This window comes from Oryctolagus cuniculus, chromosome 13 (assembly GCF_051225735.1).
Source record: "Oryctolagus cuniculus isolate XC-2025 breed Fujian yellow rabbit chromosome 13, ASM5122573v1, whole genome shotgun sequence".
Lineage (NCBI taxonomy): Eukaryota > Metazoa > Chordata > Mammalia > Lagomorpha > Leporidae > Oryctolagus > Oryctolagus cuniculus.
Window position 1 is genome coordinate 104,746,100 of NC_142879.1, and position 14,291 is coordinate 104,760,390.

The 14,291-nt window shown below is 44.5% G+C and overlaps 2 protein-coding genes across 16 annotated transcripts in view; both read left to right on the forward strand.

Annotated features, from left to right (window-relative positions):
* Nucleotides 1–470, forward strand: part of LOC103350869 (coiled-coil domain-containing protein 7) — an 87,818-nt gene extending 87,348 nt beyond the window's left edge. For all 10 annotated transcript variants that reach the window (XR_016219270.1, XR_016219269.1, XR_016219272.1 and 7 more), the window contains one exon: nucleotides 338–470. Coding sequence is in view for 4 of the 10 variants with exons in the window: in XM_089311890.1 (XP_089168016.1) it covers nucleotides 338–426 (89 nt within the window). In the remaining 6 variants the exon portion in view is untranslated. The remainder of the gene's footprint in view (nucleotides 1–337) is intronic.
* Nucleotides 471–9,865: 9,395 nt separating this feature from the next.
* ANKRD26 (ankyrin repeat domain 26) overlaps nucleotides 9,866–14,291 on the forward strand; it is a 116,333-nt gene continuing 111,907 nt past the window's right edge. For all 6 annotated transcript variants that reach the window (XR_016219275.1, XR_016219276.1, XM_051820961.3 and 3 more), the window contains exons 1-3: nucleotides 9,866–10,275; nucleotides 12,759–12,873; nucleotides 13,003–13,176. Coding sequence is in view for 4 of the 6 variants with exons in the window: in XM_051820961.3 (XP_051676921.3) it covers nucleotides 10,061–10,275; nucleotides 12,759–12,873; nucleotides 13,003–13,176 (504 nt within the window). In the remaining 2 variants the exon portion in view is untranslated. The remainder of the gene's footprint in view (nucleotides 10,276–12,758; nucleotides 12,874–13,002; nucleotides 13,177–14,291) is intronic.

The window sequence follows — 14,291 nt, forward strand, 5'->3', positions numbered from 1 at the left end:
AGCATTTTAATTTAAGATAGAAATAGACAGCTGGGTTGGATTTTCACAAGGGGATATGGAAGTAGGGCTTTCTAGTTAGACAGCTTTGTTTTGAGGCAAAGATGAGAGTGTTTAGAATCTACAATGTGCTCATGGAAAAGCCAGTAATTCATTTCATTTGGAGTCAAAGGAAAACAGTGAGAAAAGTGGCATGAAGTGGGTTGTTTCAGATTGTTAGGTTTTATAGAATTTTCTGTAATAACTTTATGTTAAATATTGGTAAAGATAATGAAAATTCGAACTATGAAGCCCATGGCACCATATTACTTATCAACATTCCTTTTGGGTTGCTTCGTAGACCTGAGCAGGATTTCTGAAACACTTTGGAACAGTCCCCCAAACCTTCAGAGATGGATGGAAGTCAAGAAGGGGACCCCCCCTGCATAGATGTGTGGTATTGCCTACAATAAAGTACCTCTTTTTGAACTTTATAACTTTTAATTATTTATTTGGGCTTAGGGAGTTACTTAGTACCAAATATTTAATCATATAATAGATTTTAATAATTTATTGTTGGATTGATGTTATGTTGCAGCCTCTTGGGGAGTGAACCTGTGGATAAAACATCTTTCTTTGAATCTCTCTCTCTCTCTCTCTCCTCTCTCTCTCTTTTGCTCTGCCTTTCAAATGAATAAATATGCACAAATTTTTGTTTTATGTTATAAGGGTTATTAGCTTTTCTTAAATATGTTACACCATTGACATTCACATGTTTTATGAAAAGAAAATATAAACTGTTTTTGGTGTTTTAAGAGTTATACGTCCAACCTACTTTAAAAAATCTTTTTGTTATACTTTCCCCCCAGTACTACCTAATTTGTTATAAAACACAAAATCAGGGGCTGGCGCTGTGGCATAGTGGGTTAAGGTGACACTGACATCCCATATGGGCACCGGTTTGAGTCCTGGCTGCTCCACTTCTTTTTTTATTTTTTTGACAGGCAGAGTGGACAGTGAGAGAGAGAGACAGAGAGAAAGGTCTTCCTTTGCCGTTGGTTCACCCTCCAATGGCTGCCACGGCCGGCGCGCTGTGGCTGGCGCACCGCGCTGATCCGATGGCAGGAGCCAGGTGCTTCTCCTGGTCTCCCATGGGGTGCAGGGCCCAAGTACTTGGGCCATCCTCCACTGCACTCCCTAGCCACAGCAGAGAGCTGGCCTGGAAGAGGGGCAACCGGAACAGAATCTGGGAATTAACCAGCAGATAGAAGACCTCTTTCTGTCTCTCCCCCCTCTTCTCTCTAACTCTGCTTTTCAAATAAATAAACTAAATCTTAAACAAACAAACAAATAACAAAAATGGGGGCAGCATTGTGGTATAGGGGGTAAAGCCACCACCTGCAGGGCTAGCATCCTATATAGGTGCTAATTTGAGTCCCTGCAGCTCCACTTCTTATCCAGCTCTCTGCTAATGCGCCTAGAAAAGCAGTAGAATATGACCCAAGTCCTTGGACCTCTGCACCCGCATGGGAGGCCTGGAAGAAGCTTCTGGCTCCTGGTTCCTGGTTTCGGCCTGGTCTAGCCCTAGCCACTGTGACCATTTGGGGAGTGGACCAGTGGATGGAAGACCTCTCTCCGGTTTGCATCCCAGTTACTTCACTTCCAAACAAGTTCCTGCTGAGATATCCTGGGAAGACATTAGATGATAGCTTCAATTCTTGGGCCCCTGCCACCCAAATGGGTTTCCAGGCTCCCAGATTCAACCTGGCCAAACCTGGCTGTGTAGGGACTAAAGCAATGGATAGAAGATTTCTTTCTCTCTGTCTCTTTCAAGTCGATGAAAATAAATAAATATATAAAACGTGGCCTCTTCCTTAATTTTTTTAACTGGTTTTGTTGTTTTGTAACCTGGCCCAAGTTACCAATTCAAGCATGGCACAAATTTTGGCAATAAGTTGAAGCTAACCAGGGCTAAAATGCTTCCCTGACAGGGCACACACACAAGTAAATTCCAGAGGCATATGTCTGAGTATCCCTGGAAAAGAGGGCTTTGCAATTGTCAGATTACATATTCCTCAGGCAGGGCAGGTTAACAAGACCCCCATGTGGTTCCCACCATGGGGATGAGGTTGAGCTCTTTGTCTTAGAAGGGCTTTCTGAAGACAGTTCCAAACAGTTTTTCTTGTGAATGACATCAGTTCATCTGTCTGGCAAGCATGGATGATGACATCTATAATGATGTTTGGGGAATGAACCAGTGGATGGGAGAGATCTCTATCTCTGTCTCTCTGCCTTTCAACGAAAGAAGATTTATGAGTGTTTTCCCCCCTTAAAGGAAAATAGATATGGGTAGGGATTGTGCTGGAAGTTTAGAAAACGGAGGGAGTTATGGAATGTTCCTGAGAAAGACAGTCCTGGAAAGAAAAAAAAAAATACAAGGCGATTTGGGCAGTTATGCAACGGCGGCTTTCCATTTTGCCTGGATGCCATGATGCACTGAGAAGGATTTTGAGGTGTCTGGTGATCGGTGTAACTGGCTGCACCCCTACACATCTGTTTGCTTGGAACGAGGCAATGCTTGGGCCTGCAGAATTGACAAGCGCTGTGTCACAGCAGGAGTTTGCTCCTTACATCACCTCGGTGACGGTGAAGACTGTCATGCAATGCTGTTAGTACCCTTGCATCAAATCTGTTACCATACATGCTCGTTATGTGTCATGTATGGTTCTTTAACTTAGAATTTCACTCTAAAGTGGACCATGAATGACACACATTTAGTAAGATTATAAATGTTATTTATATTGTTTTTGGCAACTTACCAAAGAATAAAGAGGAAGTGGCCGGCGCTGTGGCTCAATAGACTAATCCTCTGCCTAGCGGCGCTGGTATACCGGGTTCTAGTCCCGGTCGGGGCGCTGGATTCTTTCCCGGTTGCCCCTCTTCCAAGCCAGCTCTCTGCTGTGGCCGGGAGTGCAGTGGAGGATGGCCCAAGTGCTTGGGCCCTGCACCCGCATGGGAGACCAGGAGAAGCACCTGGCTCCTGGCTTTGGATCAGCACGGTGCACCGGCCGCAGCAGCCCTTGGAGGGTGAACCAACGGCAAAAGCAAGACCTTTCTCTCTGTCTCTCTGTCTCTCTCTCTCTCACTGTCCACTCTGCCTGTCAAAAAAAAAAAAAAAAAAAGAAAAAAAAAAGAAGTGAATAGCTTTATTTATTAACATTTTATTTACTGTGTGAGTGCCCTACCTTTCCTAGCCTGCCTACATCCACCTCTTCTCCCTTTCTTTCTCCCCCACACACTGCCTCCTCTCCCTCACTTGTCCTTTTTTTCTCTCTCACTTGCCCTCTCTCTCTCTCTCTTATTTATTTATTTATTTATTTGAGAGGCAGAGTTACAGACAGAGAGGGATTTTCCATCATTCCCCAAATGACCACAATGGCCAGTGCTGGGCCAGTCCAAAGCCAGGAGTTTCCTCCAGCTCTCCCACGTGGGTAGAGGGGCCCAAACACTGAGTCCATCTTCACTGCTTTCCCAGGCCATTAGCAGGGAGCTGGATTGGGAGTGGAGCAGCCAGGATTGGAACTGGCACCCATATGGGATGCAGGTGCCACAGGTGGAGGCTTATCCTACTACGCCACAGCGCCAGCCCCTTTGTCTTTTCTCTTCACAGTTCAAACTACCAGTAGGGCCTTGAAAGTGTGCCTATTCAAGGCAGGCACTGTGACGTAGTGGGTAAAGCTGCTGCCTGCAGTGCCAGTTCTAAACCAGCTGCTCCACTTCCAATCAAGCTCCCTGCTAATGTGCCTGGGAATGTCTTGGAAGATGGCCTAAATCCTTGGGCCCCTGCACCCACATGGAAGACTGGGAAGAAGCTCCTGGCTCTGGCTTCGGATTGGCCCGGCTCTTGCTATTGTGGCCATTTGGATAGTGAACAAGCAGATAGAAGACCTCTCTCTCTCTCTCTCTGCCTCTGCCTCTCTGTAACTCTGCCTTTCAAATAAATTAATTAATCTTTTTTTTAAGTGTGTCTATTCCACTTGTTAGATCACGTTGGCTGATGGGAGCCTCAATACAATCCTGCATGCATGCCTTCCTAGTGTTTTCATGCCCGATTCCCGCTCCCTTAGAAGTGCTGTGGCTATTAGACAGTGGTCCTTTTGGTTGCAGGAAATTAGAGAAATGAGGAGTTCCTGAGTGGGGGAATATCAATGAAATTCATACCTATATTTATGGCATTGTTCTTGGGCTTGCCACACCTTTTCTCTACTGTTACAATAACATCATTTGCCTGTGTAGAAACAGGTGGTTTATATCCTATAATAACTACTTCAACATCTTTAAATGTGTTTTGCTTTCTATATAAAGCTATGTGGTAAAATTAATGGTGTGAGTGATGATTTGTGTTACAACTGTGGATACACTTATAAAGAAGAGTCAGTTTATATTGTGTCCTTGAACTATTTTTATGCTTCAGTGATTGAAGGAGTATCTTCAAAAATGGTCTCCAGAACAGGGTTAGACATTGTTTCAAAACTTGTCTACTTAAATGCAAATACTTAATAAAATTATTAAATCAGATTTGAGGATGAGATGCCATCCTTAACCATTTAGGCTGAGAAAGCCACCCATTCACTTTAACATTGAACTCTGCTTTAGAACACCATTGTAAAAGCCTATTTGTCATAAAATTTATGGCATCTTATAAACCACCAGCCACCCTACACTTTTCTTTCTTATAATCTGACCTCTAGTGTTTGAAATTCGTCCTAACTAAAAAAAGTCAGATAATTGACAATACATTTAAAAATTTGCTTCTTTAGCGAAAGAAATTTCTATGCAAAATATTGAAGGAGCAATTTGGCTCCTCCTGTCTGTTTATAGAAAAATGTGAGAAGAGGGGAATTGAATAATGAATTTTTAAGCAAAAAGGAACCCAAATTTAACATTTGGGCAATGATTAGCCTGTCCATATTACAAAAAATGAGAAAGCATGCTCTAAAGAGGATATCAAGAATATGGCTGGGCACAAGCAGAAGCTGCCAGTTTGTGCTGAAGAGGGTGGCAGTGGAATGTAATGAAGGGAAGGTTTTGGAATTCTTGGATTCTACAGGACAGGGCCATAGAGCTTTGAGTATGTGGCTGTGAATGTGTGCGACTCCTTAAGGCAAGGGAAGAATGACTCCAGAGTTGATTCAGGATCACAGGGGCTTCCATTGCTACCACAGAGCCAGGGGCTGAGTCTGTTTCATCCTCTTTTTCAAAGAGAGGTGTGGCCAGGCTTTCAAGGCCAGAAAGACCCCATGCAGATGTGGACCCACCCTGTGGCTTTTTGGAGACAGAGCTGCCTCGAAGCCGTAGGTGTACGATCCTGAAGTCTGGACTGTCACACCAGTGGATCTGGAAGGCAGATCCTCAAAGCAGAGAGTCTTTCACAAGTGTTGAGACCTGATGGATTTCTTTTTTTTTTTTTTTTTTTTTTTTTTTTTTTTTTTTTGACAGATAGTTAGACAGAGGTAGAGACAGAGAGAGAGGTCTTCCTTCTGTTGGTTCACTCCCCAAATGGCTGCTGCGGCTGGAGCTATGCCAATCTGGAGCCAGGTGCTTCCTCCTGGTCTCCCATGCGGGTGCAGGGTCCCAGGCACGTGGGCCATCCTCCACTGCCCTCCTGGGCCATGGCAGGGAGCTGGACTGGAAGAGGAGCAGCTGGGACTAGAATCTGGTGCCCATGTGGGATGCTGGTGCTGCAGGCGGAAGATTAACCAAGTGAGCCACAGCACCGGCCGACCTGATGGATTTCACCTTGCTAGGTTTTAGACTTCAATGGAACCTGTCACACTTCGCTCCTTTCCTGTTGCTCTCTTTTGGAATGAAAATGTCTGTCTTGTGCCTGTTCCACTGTTTACTTCGGGAGCGTGTAATTTGCCTGGTTTTACAGGCTCACAGCTGGAAAGGAATTTTGCCTCAGGATAAGCCCTACCTCAGGTTTCATCCCTATCTGATTTAGATGATATTTAGATGAAACTTTGGGCTGTAGAGTTGATGCTAGAATAAGTTCAGACTTTTGAGACTGTTAGGATGGTTTGTATTTTGCATGCCAAAAGGATATGAAGTTAAGGGGCCTGGGGTATAATGTTATGGATTAAATGCCTATGTCCTTTCAAAATTCATATGTTGAATTCAAAACACCCAATGTTTTGGTGTTTGGAGATAGAAACTCTGGGAGATAATTAGGGTCAAATTAGGTCATTAAGGTGGGACTCTCAGGATGGGAGAAGTGAATGTATGAGAAGAGGAGAGATTTCTCCTTTCTCCCTGAGCTCAAAGAAAAAGTCATGTCAGGACACAGTGAGAAAATGATTGTCTGCGATTCAAGGACAGAGTCCTCACTAGACACCAACTTGGCTTCCACCTTGATCTTGGACTTGGCAGCTTCTAGAACCATGAGAAATAGGTTCCTGTTGTTGTAGCCAGCTATTCTTTGGTATTTTGTCATGGCCGTCCAGGCTGACTAAGATACCTGGTGGGTCTCAGTGGGGAGGGACACAACAAAAATGTAGGCATGGGGCTGGTGTTGTGGTATAGCGGGTTAGTCTGTTCCCTGTGACTCCAGCATCCCGTATGGACATCGGTTTGGGTTCTGGCTGCCCCACTTCCAGTCCGGCTCCCTGCTGATGCGCCTGGGAAGGTAGTGGAGGGTGACTCAGGTGTCTGGGCCCCTGCAGCCATTTGAGAGATCTGGATGAGGCTCTAGGTTCCTGGATTTGGCCTGGCCTAGCCCCGGCTGTTGGAACTATTTGGGGAGTGAACCAGTGGATGGAAGATGCTTGCTCGCTCTCTGTCTCTCTCACTTTCTCTGTAACTATACCTTTCAAATACATTTTTTTTATTTGTAACTGGAGATACATTTTTACCCAGACTCCAAATGTTAGCAATGTTTCCTAATATTGACTTTTTTTATTTTTTTTAACTTTTATTTAATGAATATAAATTTCCAAAGTACAGCTTATGGATTACAATGGCTTCCCCCCCATAACGTCCCTCCCACCTGCAACCCTCCCCTTTCCCACTCCCTCTCCCCTTCCATTCACATCAAAATTCATTTTCAATTCTCTTTATATACAGAAGATCAGTTTAGCATACATTAAGTAAAGATTTCAACAGTTTGCTCCCACACAGAAACATAAAATGAAAAATACTGTTTGAGTACTAGTTATAGCATTAAATCTCAATGTACAGCACACTAAGGACAAAGATCCTACATGAGGAGTAAGTGCACAGTGACTCCTGTTGTTGACTTAACAAATTGACACTCTTGTTTATGGCATCAGTAATCACCCAAGGCTCTTGTCATGAGCTGCAAAGGCTATGGAAGCCCCCTGAGTTCACTGACTCTGATCATATTTAGAAAAGGCCATGGTCAAAGTGGAAGTTCTCTCCTCCCTTCAGAGAAAGGTACCTCCTTCTTTGATGACTCGTTCTTTCCACTGGGATCTCACTCTGTAGGTTGTCTCAACAAGTATTGTTTCTTTTGTTATGCCAAAGCTCTTCAGTTTGTGGAAATCCCATTTATCTTTTTATTTTTTTCCCCGTGATTTGGGGTATGATCTAAAAAAAGAAAGAGAAAAAGATCCTTGCCTATTCCAATATCTTGATTTAAAAAAAAGAAAGAAAAAAAGATCCTTGCCTGTTCTAATATCTTGAAGCATTTCCCTTATGTTTTCTTCTAGTACTTTCAAGGCTTTACATCTTGCATTTAGGTATTTGATCCATTTCGAATTGATTTCTGAACATGGTGAAATCCAAGGATGTAGGGGCTCACTTGGTTAATCCTCCGCCTGTGGCGCCAGCATCCCATATGGGCACCGGGTTCTAGTCCCAGTTGCTCCTCTTCCAGTCCAGCTCTTTGCTGTGGCCAGGAAAGGCAGTGGAGAATGGCCCAAGTGCTTGGGTGCCTGCATCCGTGTGGGAGACCAGGAGGAAGCACCTGGCTCCTGGCTTGGGTCGCGTAGCTCTGGCCGTAGCAGCCATTTGGGGGGTGAACCAACAGAAGGAAGACCTTTCTCTCTGTTTCTCTCTCTCACTGTCTCACCCTATCTGTCAAATAAAAAAAAAAAAAAAAAGAAGAAGAAGAAGAAGAAAAAAAAAAAGAAATCCATGGATGTACTTTCATTCTTCTGCTTGTGAATACCAAGTTTTCCCAGCACTGTTGAAAAAAACTATCAGTTGGCCAAAGATGAGTGAGTTTACTTCTAGGGTCTCTATCCTGTTGCACTGGTCTGTGTATTTGTTTTCAAAGGGCAATATCGTGCAATTATACTCACGGTAACTTTGAAATATATTTTAAAATCAAGGAGTGTAATTTCTTCTGGTTTGCTCCTCTTGATCAACATTTCTTTGGCTATTCACTGTCTTTTGTGGTTCCATACAAATTTTTGTAGTGTTTTCTTCCAGTTCTATTTAAAGAGTCATTGGTATTTTGATAGAGATGCATAGAATCTGGTAATATGGACATTTGAATGATGTTGGTTCTTCAGTCCATAAACACGAAAAGTTTTTCCATTTGTTTGCCCTTAAATTTCTTTCATCAATGTTTTACAGTTTTCATTGTAGAGATCTTTCACCTTTTTGGTTAAATTTATTCCTGGGGCTGACGCTGCGGTGCAGCAGGTAAGGCTGCCGCCTGCAATGCCAGCATCCCATATGGACACTGGTTCGAGACCCAGCTGCTCTACTTCTGATTGAGCTCCCTGCCAATGTGCCTGGGAAGGCTGAAGTAGACAGCCTAACTCCTTGAGTCCCTGCACCCACGTGGGAGACTGGGAAGAAGTTCCTGGCTCCTGGCTTCAGATTGGCTCAGCTCTGGCCTTTGTGGCCAACTGGGGAGTGAACCAGCCAATGGAATATTCTCTCTCTCTCTCTCTTTCTCTACCTCTAACTCTACTTTTTAAAAAAATAAATAAATCTTTAAAAAAAATTATTCCTAAAGGGACTGGTGTTGTGGCACAGTTTAAGCTGCTGCTTGTGGCACTGGCATCTCATATTGGAGAGCTAGTTCGACTCTTCCAATCCAGTTTCCTGCTGCTGGGAAGTCAGCGGATGACCCTCATGGGTGGATCCCTGTCACCCACATGGCGTTTTGGGCTCTCAGCTAGGGCCAGACCCAGCCTTGGCTGTTACAGGCCTTTGTGGAGTGAACCCATAGGTGGAATAAGTTGTAGCTCTTTCTAATTATCTTGAAATATTTTTGCCAAATCAAATGAAGATATTGCAAAGTAACAGGACTACTCTTACTCGTTTCTTCCAGTGAAGCATATAAGTATATTCCCAAAAACAGAAGTCCATCAAAAAATTCTAAACACAAGTTGAGAGTAAAAACACAATTTACTATTACACGATAATCATGGGTTGATTGAAGAGGGAAAAATGAATGCCAATAACACAAGAAAACGTACCAGTAAAGTTAAACCAACGAGGAGGGGTAGGAGGCCTGCAGAAATGCTTTTTCATTTCTTCTGGAAAACATGCAATGGTTTCTCCTAAGCTTGCATTGGATAACACACACCGCCACAATCTCTGACACGACGCAGGCTTCTGCCAAATTACCAAGGAGACCAAAGATCTAGAGCGATGTACACAGCCAATAAACCGAAGAATGAGGACATTAAGAGAATTTTTAGGGCACTTTTGTCGGGGACCAGACCGTCCATATCTCAAAGTCTATAACCACTCTACCCCCAGTAGAGTGCAAAGACCGCTTTCCCCCCAACACCAGTCTTTGTTTCGCAAAGTGCGCCCAGCATTCTGCCAAGTTCTCTTGGTTGCAACGCCAATAATTCGAATTGGTTACGCCTGGACCTTGCACATGCGCACTGAGCAACTCTGGCCTCTAGGGCACCTGTGCGCACGCGCAGCGCCTGCCCCAAGAGGTGCGCATGCGCGCCCTTATTTAGCGGCTTGGCTGCGCTACAGGCATCTTGAGCTTGGAAGTTGGAAACCGCGGAGCTTTCCGGTCGCGGCGTCGTGAGGAGACCGGCGAGAAGCAGCGAGGGCGATGAGGCGGCGGTGAGGCGAGTTAATCTCAGCGATGAAGAGGATTTTTACTTTCGCCAGTCACAAGGGAGAGTCGCCCTTGAGCGGGCCTGAGGATGGCGATAGGGACAAATCACGGCCCGGATACCGCATCCGAGACAGAGATCTCGGGAAAATCCACAGAGCGGCCCGCGTGGGGGAAGTGGCCCGAGTGCAGCAGCTGCTGTTGCTCGGGAAAAGCGGCCTGAATGACCGGGACAAGATGGACAGGTAACGGGGCCGGGGGCGGGCGGAGCGGCGGGACCCCGGGAGCCCCGACCCGCCTCAGCCCCGCGCCCGGCCCCAGAGCCGCAGCTGCAGCGGTCTCCCACCTCCCCTTAGAGACACTGGCAGAGGGATCGGCTAAGAACTGCGTTTACAGCATTTTAACTTCCATGTGTACATTAAGAAAAACCCGTATTGCTCATATTTTAGAAAAATGCATAGGAGGTTGGCATAAAGATGTCAACTGGCGGGATGAAGCATGCGTTGACTAAACCCCAGGATCCGTTTTGGATCGGCGCACACCTGTGTGTAGATGTTTCCCCTGAGGGTTCTAGAAGGGAACCGAAGTGGGAGAGGGCCCTGTGCCGGAATAGGGAGATGCAGTTTTCTCAAAACGTCAGTGCTTTTGTGTTCACCAGTTTTACATAAGCCAAAGAAAAACATCAAAGTTTTAAGATTTTCTTGAGTTACACGTGACTTTTCTGTTGTGATCACATTCTTTTTTTTTTTTTTTTAAGATTTATTTATTTATTTGAAAGAGTTACACAGAGAGAGGAGAGGCAGAGAGAGAGAGAGGTCCTCTATCCGCTGGTTCACTCCTCAATTGGCAGCAACTGGCGACCAGAGCTGCGCTCATCCCAAGCCGGAGCCTCCTCAGGGTCGCCCACGTAGGTGCAGGGGCCCAAGGACCTGGGCCATCTTCTACTGCTTTCCCAGGCCATAGCAGAGAGCTGGATCAGAAGTGGAGCAGCCGGGACTTGAACCGGTGCCCATATGGGATGCCAGCACTGCAGGTGGCGGCTTTACCTGCTACACCACACCCATGTTGTTATTCTGTGTGAAAATTTCTTTTCCTTACCTATGATTTCCATAATGAACATATATAAAAATTCTAGCAGAAGTTTGTTACTAATGAAATAATCATTGGGAAGAACAAAAATGTGGATCCTGCACAGATAAAAATAATTTCTCACTTTTTTTTTTTAAAGATTTATTTATTTGAAAGTCAGAGTTAACACAGAGAGAAGAGAGGCAGAAAGAGAGAGAGAGAGAAGTCTTCCATTCAATGGTTCACTCCCCAGTTGGCCTTAATGGCCAGAGCTGTGCTGATCCGAAGCCAGGAGCCAGGAGCTTCTTCCGGGTCTCCCAAGCGGGTGCAGGGGCCCAAGTGCTTGGGCCATTTTCTACTGCTTTCCCAGGCCATAGGAGAGAGCTGGATTGGAATTGGAGCAACTGGGACTAGAACCAGCGCCCATATGGGATGCCTGCGCTGCAGGACAGGGCTTTAACCCATTGCGCCACAGCACCGGCCCCAATTTCTCACTTTCTATTAATTTTTTGTGGATTGGTATTTTCTGCCAACTTTTAGCCTCCTTAGGGAGGGAGTCTTAGCTGTGCTTGTAGCTTTTATATGTGTACCTTTTATTATATGCATGTGTTTTAAATTAGATTTACCATTGATATATATTATAGATTAATTTATTTTAGTTATGTTCTTATGAAAATAAACATAACATAGATTATGACTATTGCAAAAATCTTGAAGTTAACTTTTTTTTTCAAGATGTATTTATTTATTTGAAAGGCAAAGTTAGAGAGAGAGGGAGACATCTTCCACTGGTTCACTTCTCAAATAGCCACAGTGGCCAGGGCTGAGCCAGGAGCTTCATCTGGGTCTCCCCTGCGGGTGCAGGGGCCCAAGCACCTGAGTCATCTTCCACTGCTTTCCCAAGCACATTAGCAGGGAACTGGATCAGAAGTGGAGCAGCTGGGATTCGAACCATCGCCTATGTGGGATGCCAGTTACAGGTGGCAGCTTAACCTCTTATGCCACAATGCTGAAGCCTTGAAATTACTCTATAAAAGTTTTTTTTTTTTAATGTTTTAACTCCGCAACTATATTCATTCTTCCAATTCATTCACTCATAAAACGTAACTGGAATACCTATTACGCAGCAGACATATTTTATCTCTTAGGACCCTCACATACTTAAAAAACCTCATTTACCTAGCTAATCTGAACTAGTTGAGATTTCAGATTGAAGTAATAGGACTGAAACTCAAACCTTTTCCTCTCTGCTTGCAAACTAATGCAAGTGAAAGTAGGAAATTGTAAAAGATAACCTTCAGCTGCCCATTTGAAAATGTTTGGTAGTATTAAATACCATCTCTATACTTCCTTCCCCCAACCTTTTCTCTTCCTGGCCTACTCTGCCTTTGCACAGTGCACAGGGGTGTGTGTGTGTGTGTGTGTGTGTGTGTGTGTTTCTCACCTTTGAAATAAACTTTATCACTTTGTACACCGTGTTTGTGCCTGTACTGAGACTACTTCTCTAGGTAAAAGGCAAGGACCTGGAACTAGCGATCCAGACTCTACCTCGCCGACAGCAAGAGGAATAATGTAGTATCTGATGCTACGATTCCATGAATATTGTCTGTTTTGAGACAGTGCACTAACAATGTCCTAAAAAGCTCTCTCACTTTCACAGGACTGCTCTGCATTTGGCTTGCGCCAGTGGCCATCCGGAAGTGGTAACTCTCTTAGTAGAGAGAAAATGCCTGCTTAATGCCTATGACAATGAAAACAGGACACCTCTGGTGAAGGTAACCATTTTAGCTTGAGTTGGAGTTGATTTAACTAATTAGAATACAAATGAATTTGTAACTAATTAGTGGAATGTTTATTTTGAATTCCTAGAATTTACAGTCTTTTTCTTGGTACAACACTGACAGGCTGTCCAGTGCCAGGAAGAGGAATGTGCAACTATTCTGCTGGAACACGGTGCCAATCCAAATCTCACAGATAACTTTGGAAACACTGCTCTCCACTATGCTGTCTGTGGGCAGAACAGAGCAATAGCGGAAAAACTGCTTTTACATGGTGCAGATACGGAGGCAAGAAACAAGGTACAGACCAACCAACTTTATTTTCAAAATATGTGGAATACGTTTGTTTAAATGTTGCCGTATGTGTGGTCAGTTTTCCACGTATGGAAGTTTAAGCATTCCTACAGTGAAAGGATGTTAAAATAATTGTCTCAGACTGCTCTTTGTACTGTCAAAGACACATTGAAGAATACAGCTTTCTGTGATGCATTTATAGCACACACCTGTGAAAGTACTGTGTTAAAGGTAAAATTTTATTTTTCAAATGTTCTTCCCACCAAAATGTTTTTTCTAGCTGATGTAAAAAACAGAGGGAAGCAAAATTGGCATTGGAGATAGAACTGTTTAGCCTAAAACTCAAAACAATAGCATGTTACCATAAACAGAAATCGTGTTGCTGTTGACAGGTTCCTAAATAAGTGATTTTTTAAAAAGATTTATTTTATTTATTTGAAATACATAGTTATAGAGAGAGGGAGAGACAGAGAGAGAGGTCTTCCATCTGCTGGTTCACTCCCCAATAGGCCGCAACGGCCAGAGCTGCACCTATCTGAAGGCAGGAGCCAGGAGCTTCTTCCTGGTCTCCCACACAGGTGCAGGGACCCAAGGACTTGGGCCATCTTCTACTGCTTTCCCAGGCCACAGCAGAGAGCTGGATCAGAAGTGGAGCATGCGGGACTAGAACCAGCGCCCATATGGGATGCTGGTGCTTCAGGCTAGGGCTTTACCCTGCTGTGCCACAGCGCTGGCCCCAAAATAAGGAATTTTAAAAAAAGACATTTATTTTATTTGAAAGGCAGAGTTGCAGAAGAGAGAGAGAAGGAGGAAGAGAGACTGAGAAGTCTTCCATCTGCTGGTTCACTCCCCAAATGGCTGCAACAGCCAGGGCTGGACCCATCCGAATCCAGGAGCCAGGAGCTTCTTCCTGGTCTCCCATGCGCGTGCAGGGACCCAAGCACTTGGGCCATCCTCCACTGCTTTCCCAGCCCTCAGCAGGGAGCTGCATCAGAAGTGCAGCAACCAGGACTCAAACTGGTGTGCATATAGGATTCTGGCACTTCAGGCAAAGGCTTATCCTACTATGCCACAGCGCCAGCCCCAATAAACTGATTTTATGAAAATGACTTCTTGGTCAG